The 15695-nt window shown below is 44.7% G+C and overlaps 1 protein-coding gene across 2 annotated transcripts in view; it reads right to left on the reverse strand.

The window, feature by feature from the left end:
* The window catches only part of CASZ1 (castor zinc finger 1), a 96788-nt gene that overhangs the window by 20093 nt on the left and 61000 nt on the right, over nucleotides 1-15695 (reverse strand). For both annotated transcript variants that reach the window (XM_064470148.1, XM_064470147.1), the window contains exons 6-12: nucleotides 13940-14104; nucleotides 11205-11377; nucleotides 9580-10448; nucleotides 7589-7730; nucleotides 6262-6325; nucleotides 3568-3728; nucleotides 16-138 (exon numbers count right to left, since the gene is read on the reverse strand). In XM_064470148.1, coding sequence (XP_064326218.1) covers nucleotides 16-138; nucleotides 3568-3728; nucleotides 6262-6325; nucleotides 7589-7730; nucleotides 9580-10448; nucleotides 11205-11377; nucleotides 13940-14104 — 1697 coding nt within the window. The remainder of the gene's footprint in view (nucleotides 1-15; nucleotides 139-3567; nucleotides 3729-6261; nucleotides 6326-7588; nucleotides 7731-9579; nucleotides 10449-11204; nucleotides 11378-13939; nucleotides 14105-15695) is intronic.

Below are 15695 nucleotides of genomic sequence, written 5' to 3' on the forward strand. Positions count from 1 at the left end.
TGCTCTCCTACTTACTTGGCATGCTTGATGGCTCCATCCAGGGTGCTGAAGAGGGCACCGCATTCCTCCACGACACAATGGAAATGCACCTTATGGAGAAAGTCGCACTGTGCATCGCAGAAATCCTTGGTACCAAACCTGGCCAAAGCAGAGAAGCAAGCATCTTATGGAAGGCCCCAGAAGAGATGCGGTGTTGGAACAGACATTTCTTCTTTGTTTTTCAACTCTACTAACATTCTGTTTTCTAACCTCACTGTCCCTGCTGCACAAACAGCACTGCTGGCACTGTTGCTTGATTATTGCCTGTTATATAGAGCCAAACATGCAGAACAAGAACCTAATTTCTCTCAACTGAACTTGCCTGAGAAACCCCCATTTACTTTTAGTGGGAGCAAAATACAGCACTTCTCTGAAACAGAAGATGAAAATCATTCGTGTTCTTGAGCATTTATGTGCAAAAGCCAAGGCTCTGAGGAATGATCAAAGGTTAGCAAATTAAGGGAAATCCAGACCAAAAGGACACTGCTGAAACATTAGAAGTATTTTTTTTTTCTGTTTCAAACTACTGGGAGTCGCAAATGGGAAGAAACAGCCATGGTTCAAGGGAATCTAGATCCAGAATCCTGCCCCCCCACCTTGAAACAACAGGGTATCACATAGATGGGAAAGACGGAGTATCACCTGTATAGCAATCACAGCCTAGTGTGCATAAATAGTGAAAAGCACAGGCCCTGAAGTACAGAAGAAACAACGCTGCAATGCAAAAACACGAGCAGAAGCCATCATATAAGATATGCCTCTTGTCATCTTGGAGGAAATGGTCAAGAGGACAAAACCAACTAAGCAGGGTATCTCTGCTCATCCACTGCTGAGATTCTCCAGACTTAGTAAGAGCAGCACAAATACCTGTGATTTCAGGAAACTCCAGAATTGCAGGGAATCAAGAAATCAAGTGAAAAACACTGGCAGGAAGGATTTGAAACTTAACAGGGGAATCTTGCATAATTAAGATACAACACACTACAATTGCTCTGATGAGCAGGAAAGCAAGAAACAAACAGCAGCCTGTGTGGTCCCAGGAGGGACCTCTTCACAATTTGAGGGTAAAGGAAAAAGAAAAATAACACTTGTACTGGAGAGGAAGGTCAGTGGCTATAGAATACATGCAGTCAGTTCAGGCTTGCAGGGAGAAGATGAAGTAAAGGTGTGGCAAGAGGTAAGAAACCAAGTTACTGCAGGCTAAAGGGGTTGTTTTATCAGGGACAAGAGGTATCGTACTTAGAAAAAAGGTCCAATAAAAATGGGAGGCAAGGAGTCAAAAATGGCTACCTTCTAAAAGTTGCTTTGGATGGGGAAACTAAAGACAAAGCAGCCAATTAGGGATAAAATGAAGACCTTTAAGAAGAGTGGATAAAGGGACTGGTTGGGAAATATAAATATGCACAAATCACCCAGTCTGGATTATGTATGTCCTGAAGTGCAATGGAAATTAACCTACAGACTGACTGCATGACTATTTGCTATTTTTTTAATAGAGAAGAGGGAGGTACTAGGAAATTGGCAAAAAAGAAATTTAAAAATCTAGGTCCTGGTTCTTTCAGGGGAAAAAAAGGACAAGTGATCTTCAGCAATTATCATACCTCTAGTCTTAACTTCTCCTTCCAGTAAAGTAATGGAACAAATATTAAGAGGGAGGAGAAAATCATTAAACATCTAGAGGATAAAGGAACCATGAGCAATAAACAGCATCAGGATTATAAAGAATAAATCTTGCCAGACAAATTTAATTGCTTTTTTTGATAGAATTACAAAATTAGTGGATGAAGGGATGCAATATATTTGGATTTTAGTAAAGCATTTTGATACAGTCTCGCATATGCTTAGAATTAATTCAAATTGGCCTGGATGTGAATGCTACCTCATGGATTGAAAACTGGCTGAAGGACCGTAAACAAAGGCTAATGACAAACAGCAACATATTGAGCTGGGAGGAGGTATCTTGTGAGTGCTGCAAGGATGACTTTGGTTAGGTCTGAGCTTATTTAAGATCTTCATTATAATCTAAGAGAAGGAGTAAACAGCGTGTTAATGAAATTCACGGAAGATACTAAACTGGGAGGAGTTGGCAACACCAGTGCAGCAGGAGAAAAATAACACAGAGAGGCCTTGCAAGACAAGGGACAAGGTTCAGAATGTGAGAGTCATATTGGGAACACACAGCTAATACATCTGGGGGGTGGGGGTGTATTTTTATACATCAGGGACTCATGAGAGCAACATTAAAAGCCATCCTGTGTAGCTGCAGCCGGCAAACATGATACATATACATTATGCAGGATAGATGCAAACAAGGTAGCACAATTGTGAGCGGCATATGTGGGGGCAGGAAGCTTGTTGTATCTGGTGTGGCGATACAGGAACGGCAGCCCAATTCTGCAGCCATTCAGGGAACAGCAAGAACAACAGCAACAACATGCTCAGCAGGCTGAAGGGACTAATTTACAGAGTCAGATTAAAGGAAGTAAATAAGCTTGGTTAAATGGCATGCTAAAAGTCTGTGACTATCTGAAGGGGTAAACTCCAGTTGCAGAGAGGAATTATGTGCTGTGGTTCAAGGGGATATAACCAGGAGAACTGCAACAAAATTACAAAAAGAGAAATTCAGGCAGCACACCATGAAAAAGATCATGACAGTGAACCATATTAGGTGGTGGAATAATGATCCCAGAGACAAGAAATAGCCACACTGCTTGGCATAATTAAAAGTAGGCTGGACAAAATGCAAATGGACTGCAGGGAAGGATCTCACACTGGCCAGGGGCAGACGGACAAGAAGACTTTCTAGTCTTCTCCATTGAAGTCTGTGATTTACAGAGTGTCCACAGGCATTTGTAGGCAACTATCTGTGTCAGAGCACAAACCCATGTGTGTCTGCCTGGGTGTATCTGTGTATGCTCAAAGCATGTATCTGTCTGGGCAGGTATGTGCATGTGTCTGTGTGTGGGTGAGTTTTGTATCTGCTCCATTTTCCTTTCAAGTCTCCTCGTCTACAACAAAAACAGCAGAAACCATCCCAGTTCCCATACCCCTTACACTCCTTATTTTCTTTCAGTGGCCTACTCTTATGATCAGAAGAAATGTCACTGCAAGCATTTTAAGGCTCCTGTGATCTGTGCGTAACAACTAAATGTGGTCCAACAGGAGTTCAGTGCTCAGAGCAAGCTGCAGTCGGTCCCCCGGTATCCCTGCAGACTGGGGATATGAAGAGGAGCCTAAGATGAAGTCTAGGCTAACGGTACTACCTGAAGATCTGTGCTCGTAGTTGGCTCTCAATATCCCATTGCAAAACAGTTCCATGTAGACAGATATTTCTTATAGGACATTAACACCTACTGCAGCCAGCCAGGACTGAGGACTAAATGCATTCCAGAAGGTGATCAGCATATCACTGATTTAGGCCTTTAAATTCAAGAGAACTCTGCATTCGAGTGTGAACTAATGAGCCAGACACTTTGCAAAGGAAATTATTTTCCCTTTCCTCTACTCCCAGTTCCGTGGTCTCCTTACCGGTGCAGGTACATCTTCCATGGCTCAGAGAGCTTCTCCTGAACAAGTGCCTTCACTGCCTTGCCCAAGTACTGTGTTGGCTCTCCAGCCCCAGCCTGGCTGCCATCTCCTTCTGTCTTAATGTTCAGCAGGTTGCCAAGGCTGGCACTGGTCTTGGACATCTGGAACAAGAACATAGACACTGCATCAAGCCCAGCACACAGCCATGCACACTGCCAGTCTGGATGCCCTCAGACTGCCCACAGAAAGCTGTGTCTTCAAAGATTAAGAGAGAAGACAAGAAGTCTGCACAGGCTGCATCAGCAAAACTTAATAACACCTCAGTCTTCTGCATCCTCCACCCAACTATCACAAAGTCCTCGGGTGCCCATCTAATATTCATGGCTCTTGTGTAAAGTAATGAAGCATCACATCTATTTTATACATGAGGAAACCGGGGTGGAGAGACACATACCTGGAGTATGTAAAAGATGTGCAGGCTTAAACATTAATAACCCTATATAGTTCCTACAAAATGCTGGTGTCGTTAGTACAGAGCTAGTGATAGAACTGGTAAGTTCCAGTTTCTTTAGAATCACCTTATCCCAGCTACAAGAATGTCTCCTTTAAAGTGACTATCAGGTATGTTTGGGGATGGGAGGGGGAAAATCTCTTTCAACTGGGGAAAAATTCTGGCTCCACTTAAGTTCCTGGAAAATTCTTACTAACTTCACTAAATAAATGCTGTCACTTTCTGTGCTAAATGGACAAAGCAGGACTTGGATCAAAATTTGCCTTGTGTGAAAGACTTCAAATACATTCTACACAGAGAAGGTTTAAGGGTGCAGGTGTACGATGTGCAGGACAGAAAAAAGTTACTCGAGTGCTTAGAGAGAAAATTTTCTTTCAGAATAAATCCACAATTTCCCAGGCTCCTTCTTGCTTTGTTGTGCTCTCAGTTACCTCCAGTAACAACAGTGAAATTCACTGCATGAATAAAATGCAGGATTGGGCTCAATACTTGCATTATAAACTCCACCCACTTGAGGATCTTGAAGCCTTTTATAAATATCAGTTAATTAAGCCTGACAGCCCCCCTAAATAAACTGCAGTGCGCTACGGGAACCCTGGCTATTTGAGGCACTCTTAATGCCCCCTGAAGGTAAAGCCCCTGCTGCTGTGTGGAGACTGCAGCTCTTTATGGCTGGAGTCAGAAATTCAGGTCGTCTTTTTCCGTTGGTGTTTGTTGGACATTCAATTTCTGGAAAGGGTTCTTTTTCCTAGTCTAATAATGAAGGATTTCTCCACGAATAGAAATTGTGTGCAGCAAGAGGAAGAAGCAAGCATGATGTGTTCCTGAGCACACTGAGCTTGCTTCTGCAATCCTTAGACTTGGAATAGGCTCCTTCAAATCAGTGGGCTCTATTCTTGGCTGGTTTATGTCATCGGTTAATCCCATTCCTTCTTTAAAAAAGGAACAAACCTGAAGAACTCGTATTCTGTACCTGTGCTACACTTATTTTGCACAACATAAAGAATGTTATGCAGGGCTGCACACAAACAAATGCTTATTTCTAAGCATATGCTTAAATCTCATATTCTTCTGGAGACTTTCAAGTGAAGTATCTATTGAAACAGAATTTCCCTGAGCTGGGGCCTTCAGAATGACTCAGGACCCCAGACAGCAGACTTACTAAATAGATTTACTCGTGAGAGAAAGAGCTGCATATTTGGAATCACTAAAGGGACAATATGCAGGAACAAATAAGAAATTAAGTTTAAAAGGGAACATCAAAAAGCCAGTGTAACAGAGAGCCAATGCAAGAGAAAAGTGGCATAAGGATAAATGCAGAAATTAAACAACACAGAGAAAAAAGAGTGATGAAATAAGAGAGAAAGGAGGCAAGAGATTACTAGGCAAAGTCACTGTGCTCTCTCCTGAGGGTTATATGGCCTTGATGCACGTAACGCCCAGAGCCAAGGGGATGGCAATAGTTATGCCTGTAAAACCTATCACACAGTAGAATATTAAAGCATGGCTCAAAGGCTGCCCTGATCTCCACTGCGGTTGTATACAACAGCAAAATTAATCTTGGTACAGTAGAATTTATCATGTGAAAGGGAGATATATATTTGAGATGATGTATAATTTAAGGAAAAAGTAAGGAAAAAGAAACTGTGCGTTCTCTAAAATAACATTACGCAACATGGTAAAGGGGGCTCTGTTGGACACCACCACTTGCACCAGAAAAGCACACATTGATGATTTTGGCTCAAAACCTCTAATTATTTTTTTTCTTCTCTTTCATAAAAACAAGTGATTCTCCTCCCCCAATGAAAGAAAATGTTTTTAAGTAAATAAACAAAATGAGTAACTCTAAAAAGAGAGCAAGAGAGAAGTTGCCAGGTTCTGGAAATAAAAATGGAAAAAAAAAATTTTCGGAGCCCTCCTCTGTCTAGAAAGGATGGAAAAAAAAAAAAAAGGTGTCAGAGGCTGCAATATATTTCTTCAGCCAGTTCATTAAATTAATTCGTAAGCAGTGGCTCTGAAATTATACCCGATGAAAAATGGTCTCAAAATTTAAATGGTACAAACTCATCTTATTAGAGGCAAAACATTAAAAAACAAACGCATCTCTTCCCCCCCTCCCCGCCATCGCAGCTTTAATTTCTCTTGGTGGGGGGAATGAAAGGCGTTTGATGGATGGCTCTTACCTTATTCATAAGCGAGGATAAAAGAGATGAATTTGCCGAGACTGTGTGGCCATTTGATTCATTACTGGAACACACAAACCAACAGGGTTTAGTTAAGATGTGCACAGGGACTGTGAGCACTGAGATTAATCCTTCTCCTTTCAAGCTGCCTCACTCCTCACCTGCTACATCCGGAGGAAGAGAATGATGCCCACCCTCCCTTGGGCAGGCCAAACTCTTTTTACTTGTGATAGCCAAGATGGAGAGGAAGAGGGTCCCAAGTTTGCAGAATTTAGTTCTTTTGGCTATTAAACAGTCCTGAGCTCTTTGTCCACTGTCCACACCATCACACTTTTTTATTAGCTGACTCACAACCCATCCCTTGTTTTACTCCTTCATCCCGTTAGAACTGTCAAAAATACACCACAAAACCAGGGGGTGCTGATGGAAGACTCATACCGCCAAGGACACAGGCCCCCTCGGCAGCAGAGGCGAAGGCAAGGCAACAATCCTTATGACCACAGCTAAGCATGCTGAAAGGCCACCCTGGTATTTCATGTGCATCAGTAATAGTTCTAGCTGTCTACAAGTGCTGGGGCCCCAATTTGAGGCTTGTTTAAGTAAAGTACAGTAAGGAAGGTATACAAAGGTCAAAGTGGAGCAGGCTCACTTATCCCTGGTATCAGTTCCTCTGCAGTTTTTCCACACGGGACAATCCCCCAACACTGCCGTTCTCAGTAGAGATGCTGGACAAGTGGGACACACACTTTGAGATAGGTGCATTGACATCTGCGCAAGTGCAAAGATTCATCACCATAACTACAGATTAGCACATGCCAGACCCAGACCAGAGTTAGCCTGACACCCAATTGTTTTGTGTGTCCAATTTCTCCGGAAGGTGCCTCTCTTAGACCTGATTCAATGCCCTGCTACATCAGTGCAAATGCTCCTGCTAAAAGTGTGCTGAAGTGTGGCACTGGAGCAGCCTTCAATCAGCTCTTGATGACAACAGCAGGGATATCTGTGTGAAAGAAGGAGCTTTGGCAGCTGCTCATTTTTCAGAGGGGAGCACACGAGTTGCGGCTCTTGTCAGAGAGTCAGTAGGTATTTGTGGGCCCAGAAAACCTTCTGGAGAACATACACATGAGGGGGAGTAGCGAGAGCCTCCCTGCCTCCAGTCTGGGGCATCCAACTCAGCCCCTGTGACAACTTAATTTACCCTCCAGCAGTACAACTGTGAAGTTGCCTTCCATCCACATGTTGTGTCCTCTCATATTACAGGTACAGGAACTTCTCAGAGCTTGATGCTGGAAAGAGCTAAGCGTGCCTGCCCGCGCACTTCTCTCACCCATGATCCTTGACACTCAGGTCCAAGCTGTGCTCCTGCAAGGAGTCCTGGCTGGTGGCAGATGACGATCCCATGGCCTCCACAGGTTCCTGCTTCACCTGAACTGGATTGAACCGTCCGGGAGCTGCTGGTTGTCCATTCCCTGTGTGAGAAAGACACCGAAATTAAACGCAAAAATTAAATGAAAATGTAGGTCTAAAATGAGGTTACAGTGGCAAATAAGTAAGTTAAATCACTAGCACCAGTGCATAAATGGAAAAAGCGAAGAAAAAGTGTGGGGGGAGGGAAGCGCTGGGATTGCTGGTCAGCGTTTATTGCCAAGCTGACATGATGGGTTCTGACGTCCACTCCAGCATGGAAATTCTTCAAGTGATAATTATTGCAAAATTATGTCAAAGTTGTCCAGGCTATGGGCCCTTTAAAGGAGAAGGGCGGAAGGAGCGTGGGGGAGACCTGATTCTCTGCACAAACTGTCATAACTAATTTGCGGGGCTGCCTCTTAAGCGTTTATTAAAGACTCCGTTAATGCTGAGGCAATGTGGCAGCTTTCGACTGCTAGTCAAGCCCCCTTTCCCGTCCCCAATCCCAGCGTTGCCGTAGCGACAGCGATGGCCCGCCACTGCGCGTGCCCAGCAGGAGCATCTGCCCTGTCAGGGCTATCGAAGGTGACAGCCAATGGGACTGGTTCAAACTGCGCGACCTCTTGCCACCTCCGTCACGTTGTCCCCACAAAAAGGGGGAATTCTTCTTTTTTTGGGGGAGGTTTGGTGCTGAGCCCATGAAAGAAAAATTCTAATTAAAGGAAGAGGAAAAAGAGGAAAGGGGGGGTGGGGGGGTGCGGGAATGAGAGAACAAATTAAAGGAAAAAAATTAGGAAGAAGAGCAAAGAAAAAAGGAGGGAAAAAAAGTTGCTGACAGGAACATGTCTGCAGAGCTTTTTTCCACAATCCCCAAGTGACTAAAATATTAATTTACCCTCCGGCAGTACAGCTGACAGCGAGCTGCTTCTCAGACAGCAAGTGGCATTTTCTTAAAAAATAAAGGAAAATAGGTCCCTCAATGACCTTTCTCTGCTTTAGGAAACAATTTTTCAAATAATAATTTTAAAAGTATGTGAAAGTTCTCCTCTCTCTTTCATCAGATCACTTTGTCCTACTCCCTCGTTCGCTCCTGGGTAGAAGGACCATCGGCAGCACTCACGTACCCGTGGCCAGCAGCCTGCTCTGGCCATTCCACGCCCCGGGGAAGGAGGCTGTGGGGCAGCCCAACGCCACAGGGTGCTGCCAGGCACCAGCTCTGGGCTGCCCCAGGGGATTTACTTCTCATTCCCATCTTTTACCCCTCTCATGGTGCCGCTGCCCCTTGCAGCTCAGGGAGCTGCAGGGACAGAGAAGCACAGCTTGCAAGAACTGAACAGGAGAAAGCTCGTTTGTGGACTGTACCAACACCACAGCCAAACCCACAGCTGGGACAACCCCCGCCCCAAGACCAGAAAAACAACTGGCAATGAGCTACAGGATCAACGCCACTAGGCCCAGCCAAAACTTGATACAGTCTGCAGAAGAGGGCTTAGGCTGCTGTATGGCCTGCAAGTATTGGCCTGCAAGTATTGGCCAAGCTTTTTCTTCATTTCCATTTTCAATACAGTGCCTCTCCCTTTTCAGCCTAGAGCGAACTAGGTAATACACACGGCAACACTCTTCCTTCAGATCTGGTAAGAGCCTACTCCATTGGTGGGCAAAGCTGTGTTTCCTGCCTCTGTTCTGGCCACATGGGTATAGGAACCATGGCTCCACAGGAAACCATGCCAAGACTGCCCTCTTCAAGCGTTAATGACATGACCAAATTTATTCTCCCATTTACGCTCCTTTACTATCTCCTCCCCACCTCCAGTCCCATGCACAAGTGGGTGGCTTCTCATTCACTCCTCTCTAAGTCATCAGGCACTGCTCTTCCTCCCACCACTAGCACAACTGATGAGGGTAACTCACCTGCTTCAAGTGCCACAGAGGGCTTGAGTGCAGCTGCTGCCAGTCTGGCCATCATAGGAGAGATTAATCCCTTGCTAGCAGAGATCCTTTCCATTATAGATGCCGCTGGAGCTGGAGAAGAAGTAGCCGCTGGCTCACCAGATCCTGAAATGGCCTGGGATGAGGAATCCGTAGGAGCAGATGATGTTGGATTAGTGCCAGAACCACCAGCACTCATCAGACTAGCCGAGCTGGCAGGAAGTGGTGTAGAGACCCGACTGGGGATGATGGGGAAGAAGGATCCAGCTGTTCCAGGAAGTGCTGAGTTGGACAGTGCCAGGGCCAAGGGTATATTGCTGGGAAGAGCCTGAGAGAGCAGGCCAGAGATCTTGGTGGCTGGTGTCATGCTGTTAGCAGACTTGCTGGCCTGTGAGGAAGCAAGCTCAGCAGCAGAGGAGGGTGCAGCTGGGACTATGAGAGAAACGGAAGACTGTTGACTGGTGGGGGAGGCACTCAGGCTGGAGTTCTTTGAGCTCATAGCGGAGAAGTCAATAAGGTCATCATTACTGGACTCCTCTTGCTCATTATCCTTGGACCCCAGGAGAGAGGCAGGCAGGCCCAGCACTCCTGAGCTCCGGATATGCCGGCGCTCATGTTTGCGTTTATGGGAGGTCATCTGGCTGGTGGAGGTGAAGGTGAAGCCACAGCCTGCCCTTATGCAGTGGAAGTGGTTGGTGGCCTTGCTGTAGACACAGCCCTCATACTTGCATTCCTCATACTTGTAGAACTTCTTGAAGCCATCCTTGGCATAGGCATCATCTTTGATGTGGTAGCTCTTGTGCTTCTCAATGTCACACTTGTTCTTGAAGGTGAATGTACACCCAGGTCGCCTGCAAGGGCATTGAGGAGGAGAGGGTGGTTGGCTGTGTGGGCTAGGAGCACAATGCAACTGCTGTCACCTGCCTCCCTCTGGGATAAGGACCAGGGCCAGTATGAGGCAATAGCCCTGGCTGCAAAGGGGTTGAGGAGTTTTATGCGGATTAACCCGTGACAGCAAGGCAAGGAAAAATGCTGCCATGTGAGAGAGCTGGGAAAGTCACTCCATTCTGAGGAACAGCCACAATAACATGGGGATGCAGGCACCCACCACTAAAAGTTCCAACCAAAACAGCAGCTAAAGGGGACTAAGGTACAAACTGTGCTTTCCTACTCTTCCTGAGAACATGATAAATCAATAGAAGAGCATTTGTGTACAGAAGACAGAGTCTGGCCCTGAAACGGATGAGCTGGCTGACTGTTGGCTGGAGAGAACTCTAGCATGGAAGCACCATTAGCAGTATATTAATGGCCTACTTCAGCCAAACTCTGAAAAGTCGAGTGATCTCTTTCCCAAATGATTCTAGGATGTATTTTCTAGTGGGTGCACTTTGCTCAGATCACCTCAGATTACACTCCTGCCTTCGGAGTGGTCTGTGGCAAGATCCTGGAAATCACATCTGCCCTGGAGCATAAGTTGTCTCAAGAGCAGTACTGAGAAGGTCACAGCAGGGAAAATCAAGTCCCTGTGTATACTGGGACTTGGCAGGAGGAGGCAAACAGATCACTTAACTCTGAGGCAGGATTCCTCCCCTTCCCTGCTGTCTCACCTGCAGTGAAAATGAGTGGTTTTCTGCCCATAGAACTGGCATTCCACAGTGCCGCAGTCCTCCGTGGCACGGAACCGCTGAAACCCGTCGTTGATGAGCTGTGTGTTTTTCTTGTGAAAGTTCTCATGGGTCATCACATCAGAGGTGCTTGTATAGACCTTGTTACAGCCCACCTACCCCAGGCCAAAACATGGAGTCATCAGCACAGCGTTTTAACAGCCTACCATTATTACCAGCAATAATAAACATATCAGCAGTACACACACACATTTAATAGTTCCATTTGTGCACTTCTCCTAGGAGTATTAAGTCATCACTTTAATTCCCAATCTAAAGACTGATAGAGCAGTTATGAAAAAACCCCAACTCTCTGGGCATGAAACAGTAAGACAAAAAGGGGAGGATGCGAAGGGATAAAAGACCAGCTACAGATAATCATGTCTGCTTAGGGAGGCAGTAAGCAGGGTTCCTGCTCTTAAGGAGAAAAGAACGCTGACAGATGCCATTACTTTTTGTTATCTTGGAGCGACATGGAATGAAGTAGGACTTTCATCTATTTGGGGAATATAAAATTGAGTGGGAATGAGTTATTTACCTCTTTAGTGCTTCTGGGAGGTAAGGGAGGGTGGTGCAACATGAGGCCAATCTTTTGAGCTTGTAATATACGGGTTTCATTCTAGCAAAGCATAAACCCTATGTTCAGCTGATCTTAGCAAACCGGTGACTTTTTTTCCCTGTCACTGTTCAAGACTACCACTTCAACGATTTTAAACTCGTGCAGCAAATGGGAATGGTGTGACGAGGACGGAATGCTGAAAACCTGCCTTCCTCTGGGTAAAGCGGGCAACTTTGCCATATTGAGTAAAAAAACACTGGAATCTGAAAACGTCCTCAGCCCTGCCGAGGGAGGATTTTTTTTTTTTCTTTTCTAGCACAACGTGTGCCAATGCCTGCACCATCTCAGAAGTGAAGAGAACGAAAACACCACCTCTTAGTTCAGCCCAGGTTGATTCAAACAGGCAATAACAAAACCCATGACAAATACCCAGAAAAAAAAACAACCAGGATCTCCAGCTATTTCCAATATAGAAGAGCCTCTCTCTCTCTGCACTGACACCTTGAAAAAAGACAGACCCTGCACGGCATTAAAAAAAAAGAATTAAACAAAAACCTCCTTAGGAATAATTTGCAATGCAGCTCTTGGTGCTAAAGCCTAAAAAAATGTCAGTTTATATAAACAACTAACTGAATTTTATCCATACCAATTATGGACATAAAGAAAAAAACCCCATGAGATGGATGGCACAAATTCTGCCATTTAAGCTGTATTTTCTTTAATTGGGAGTTTATATTCAGACACCTTTCCTGTAAGATACTGCATTATTTTACTGGAAGACAGTGGGCACAGGATGGAATTACCCATATATAGTTGTGTAAACGAGGGTCTCTATTCTAACTCAGAGTGACTTAAAGTCATGAAACACCCCTCGCACTCTAAAAAAAAAATTAAAGCAATCCCATCCTGGTCAGTTGAAGAAACCAAACAATCAATATTATGGAAGCATAACAGAAAAATGTCCTCAAGAGAAAGTCACATGAAGTTCCCCATTTATCAAATGTTGTAAGCACATGCTTAAACCAGCCCCTATTCAGGACAGTACTTGAGCACATGCCTAACATTTAAGTATGTGCTTAAGCCCCATTGACTTCAGAAAGCTTACCTGACTTCAAGTTAAGCATATGCTGAAGTCTATCCCAGCAAAGCATTTAAGCACATGATTAAGGCCTTGTGACTTTAACTGGGGTCTTTAAACAGTTTAAACTGTTGGGATAGGGCAGGAAGGGAGACCTCAGTTTTCAGAACAGAAAAGCTTTCACCAAGGGTTGCCCGATTATTCTCTTTGTAATTACAGCACATTCTCACGGCTATGGTTTAGGCCACAATTCTAATGAAACAAGTACATATCAAACCCTCTACTCTGAAGAACAATGAGGGTAACACCCAAACAATCTGGTCTGTCCGTGTCTAAAAACAGTAAAGGCACCACAGTTACATCTATGCGGCAGCTCCAACTCTGGTAACGCTGCTGTTGAGGCCTGGCTGGCTCTTGAAAGCAAGCTCCCAGCCTACACCACAGACAAGTGAACTCCAGTACCACTGGTGAAGAAGATGAAGAACCAGGGGTGTTAAGTCTAGATATGTGACATTAAATTTTAATTACTTTATAAATTGATTATGGAGGAAATTAACCCACAGTTAAAGGGCAGATGTGTCACAGAAAAGTCTGATTTCAAGGGAGTGACAGATCAGATTTGGGTAGAGGCAGTGCAGTAGCATCGCAGAGAGGTCTCTGAATCTCTGAGAATGAGGCTTGTTTGAACAAGTGAAGTCCAAGACCGTGAGAAAACCTTGAGACCTGCTTTGCCTCACTGCATGCACAAGGCTTCTAAAATCAGAGAATGGTGCTTCCCTTTGCCCTTCCTAACATTTGGCAGGGCAAGCGCAGTGAGGGCAGGGCATGGACTCTTCAGAGAGATGCCTGACTCAGAAGTGAGCAAGAGAGGCTATGAATGTCACCCATTTGCCTCCAGACAGCCCCTTGCTCTCTAACAAGGAAGCGTTGGGCTGCCTGAACTCAGGAATACTTCCAGTCGACCCCAGAAAGGACAGAGCTCAAACAACGGCTCTTCATTTGCCTCGTGTGCTACCGCCTGTTCCCCAGACCGGCTGTTACCTGCATGCAGTGGTAGTGTGTGCTTTTCCCATTCAGGTGGCAGCCATGATAGTACACGCTACAGTCATCCAAGGGGCTGAAGCGCATGAAGCCGTGCTGGAGGGAATTATCACGTTTCTTGTGCATGTTGTAATGCCGAATCACATCCTGTTTACTAGTGAATCTCTGGAGAGATACAGAGACAGACAGTGAGACACACGTGATGGGAGTGGGTGAGTAATCCTGAGGGCATGGTATTTTGTTGCTGTTAATAAACTTATGGTACCAGGATTTTAAAGCTCAGCAGTAATCACACCAAGAGAGTCAGATTAAAGAGGAATTGTGTGCATGTATCTTCTTGGTAAAGGGAAAATGTCTACACACGAAAAGTTCTAAGTGTAGACGTGACACTGTGGTGATGTCCAGAATATGCTCCCTGCAGCTTTAAGACTGCAATTCTTCTAACATAATTTTAGCTGCTACTATCTCAAGAACTGCTATAGTTAGAAAGCAAACCAGTGAACTAAACAGCCTACAAGAAAGTAATCCAAGCTTCCAGATCACTCACTGTAGTGGTTAGCAAGACACTGGCTGCCACATTCATGTCAGACTAGACACTGGGAAAAACACTCTACTCTTTTATAATGTCTTCCCATTGTAAGTCTTCTGCCTCCCCTACAAGGTAGGATGGCTTTATTAGGAAAACAGGGACACAGAACTTTCTTCCAGTCACAGAGAAAGATGGTAGTAGAGCTTAGAGCTAAATCTGTATGGCCAGAATATCCCTTTTATCCTCTACCTGCCTGAAGTAACGAGGGGTACCCCACTGTCAGAGCAGGCTAAGTGCCTTTAAAATGAAGCTTTTCATTTCTATTTCCCACAGACATCAATATTTAACAGTGAAGGTGGGAAAGTAAATCTGATTTTTTTAAAAAGAAATCAATACCCATTTATTTTGAGAAGTAATTGAAAAGGCCTGTATTCTAATGTTTAACAACTTTTCTAGTCTCCCTCATAGGAAACAAATGAGTATCGCTTCCACTCTTTCCTCCTATAATATCAATCCTGATCAATCTCGTTGGTATTGGCACAGGAATAGATGGATATAGATTTCAACAGGAATCCCTTGGAGGCTGGAGGTATGATTTCCCAGGGCGTACATACAGTATTGCTATTGCCAATCATCGTTAATTTGTGCCCACTTATTACAGAGCATTACTTATTCTAAAATATATCTCAGCCATAAAATAATTTGCATTTTAAAAAGCAGCCTAAATCCTTATTCCCTGCGAGACCAGACAGCTCCTTTGCAAGCAGCTTCCAGACTCCTTAGGAAATAATCATGAGGCCAATCATAATAATAGGTTTTTCTGTCTTTCCATACTTTGTATTTCTCTCTTTCTGGTGCAAAGATAGCCGTGTCACAGTTGGGACAGGCTCATCTCAATTACCAAACGCTGGGCTAGGAGGACCACTACATGCATCCCAGAGACAAACTGTTCTTTGATCAACAGAAACCCACAGTCAAGCTCAGCAGATCCAGCTCAACTTCCTATGCTGTGGTCAGACTTATGCCTTTGAGACTCAAAGGTCTCCTGGGGCAGAGCTAAAGTTGTGTCTGATGCACAGTAGAGGCAAACTCTGGGATTCCCACTTACACACATGCAGCCTGACCACAGAAATGGCAGTGTCGAACTCACAGACCTGGGAAGAGGGTAAACAAACACAGCACGTGACTCGGCTGGCTTGACGTCGCTACGCTGGCAATTCTCCCAGT

Source organism: Phalacrocorax carbo, chromosome 20, assembly GCF_963921805.1.
Source record: "Phalacrocorax carbo chromosome 20, bPhaCar2.1, whole genome shotgun sequence".
Classification (NCBI taxonomy): Eukaryota; Metazoa; Chordata; class Aves; order Suliformes; family Phalacrocoracidae; genus Phalacrocorax; species Phalacrocorax carbo.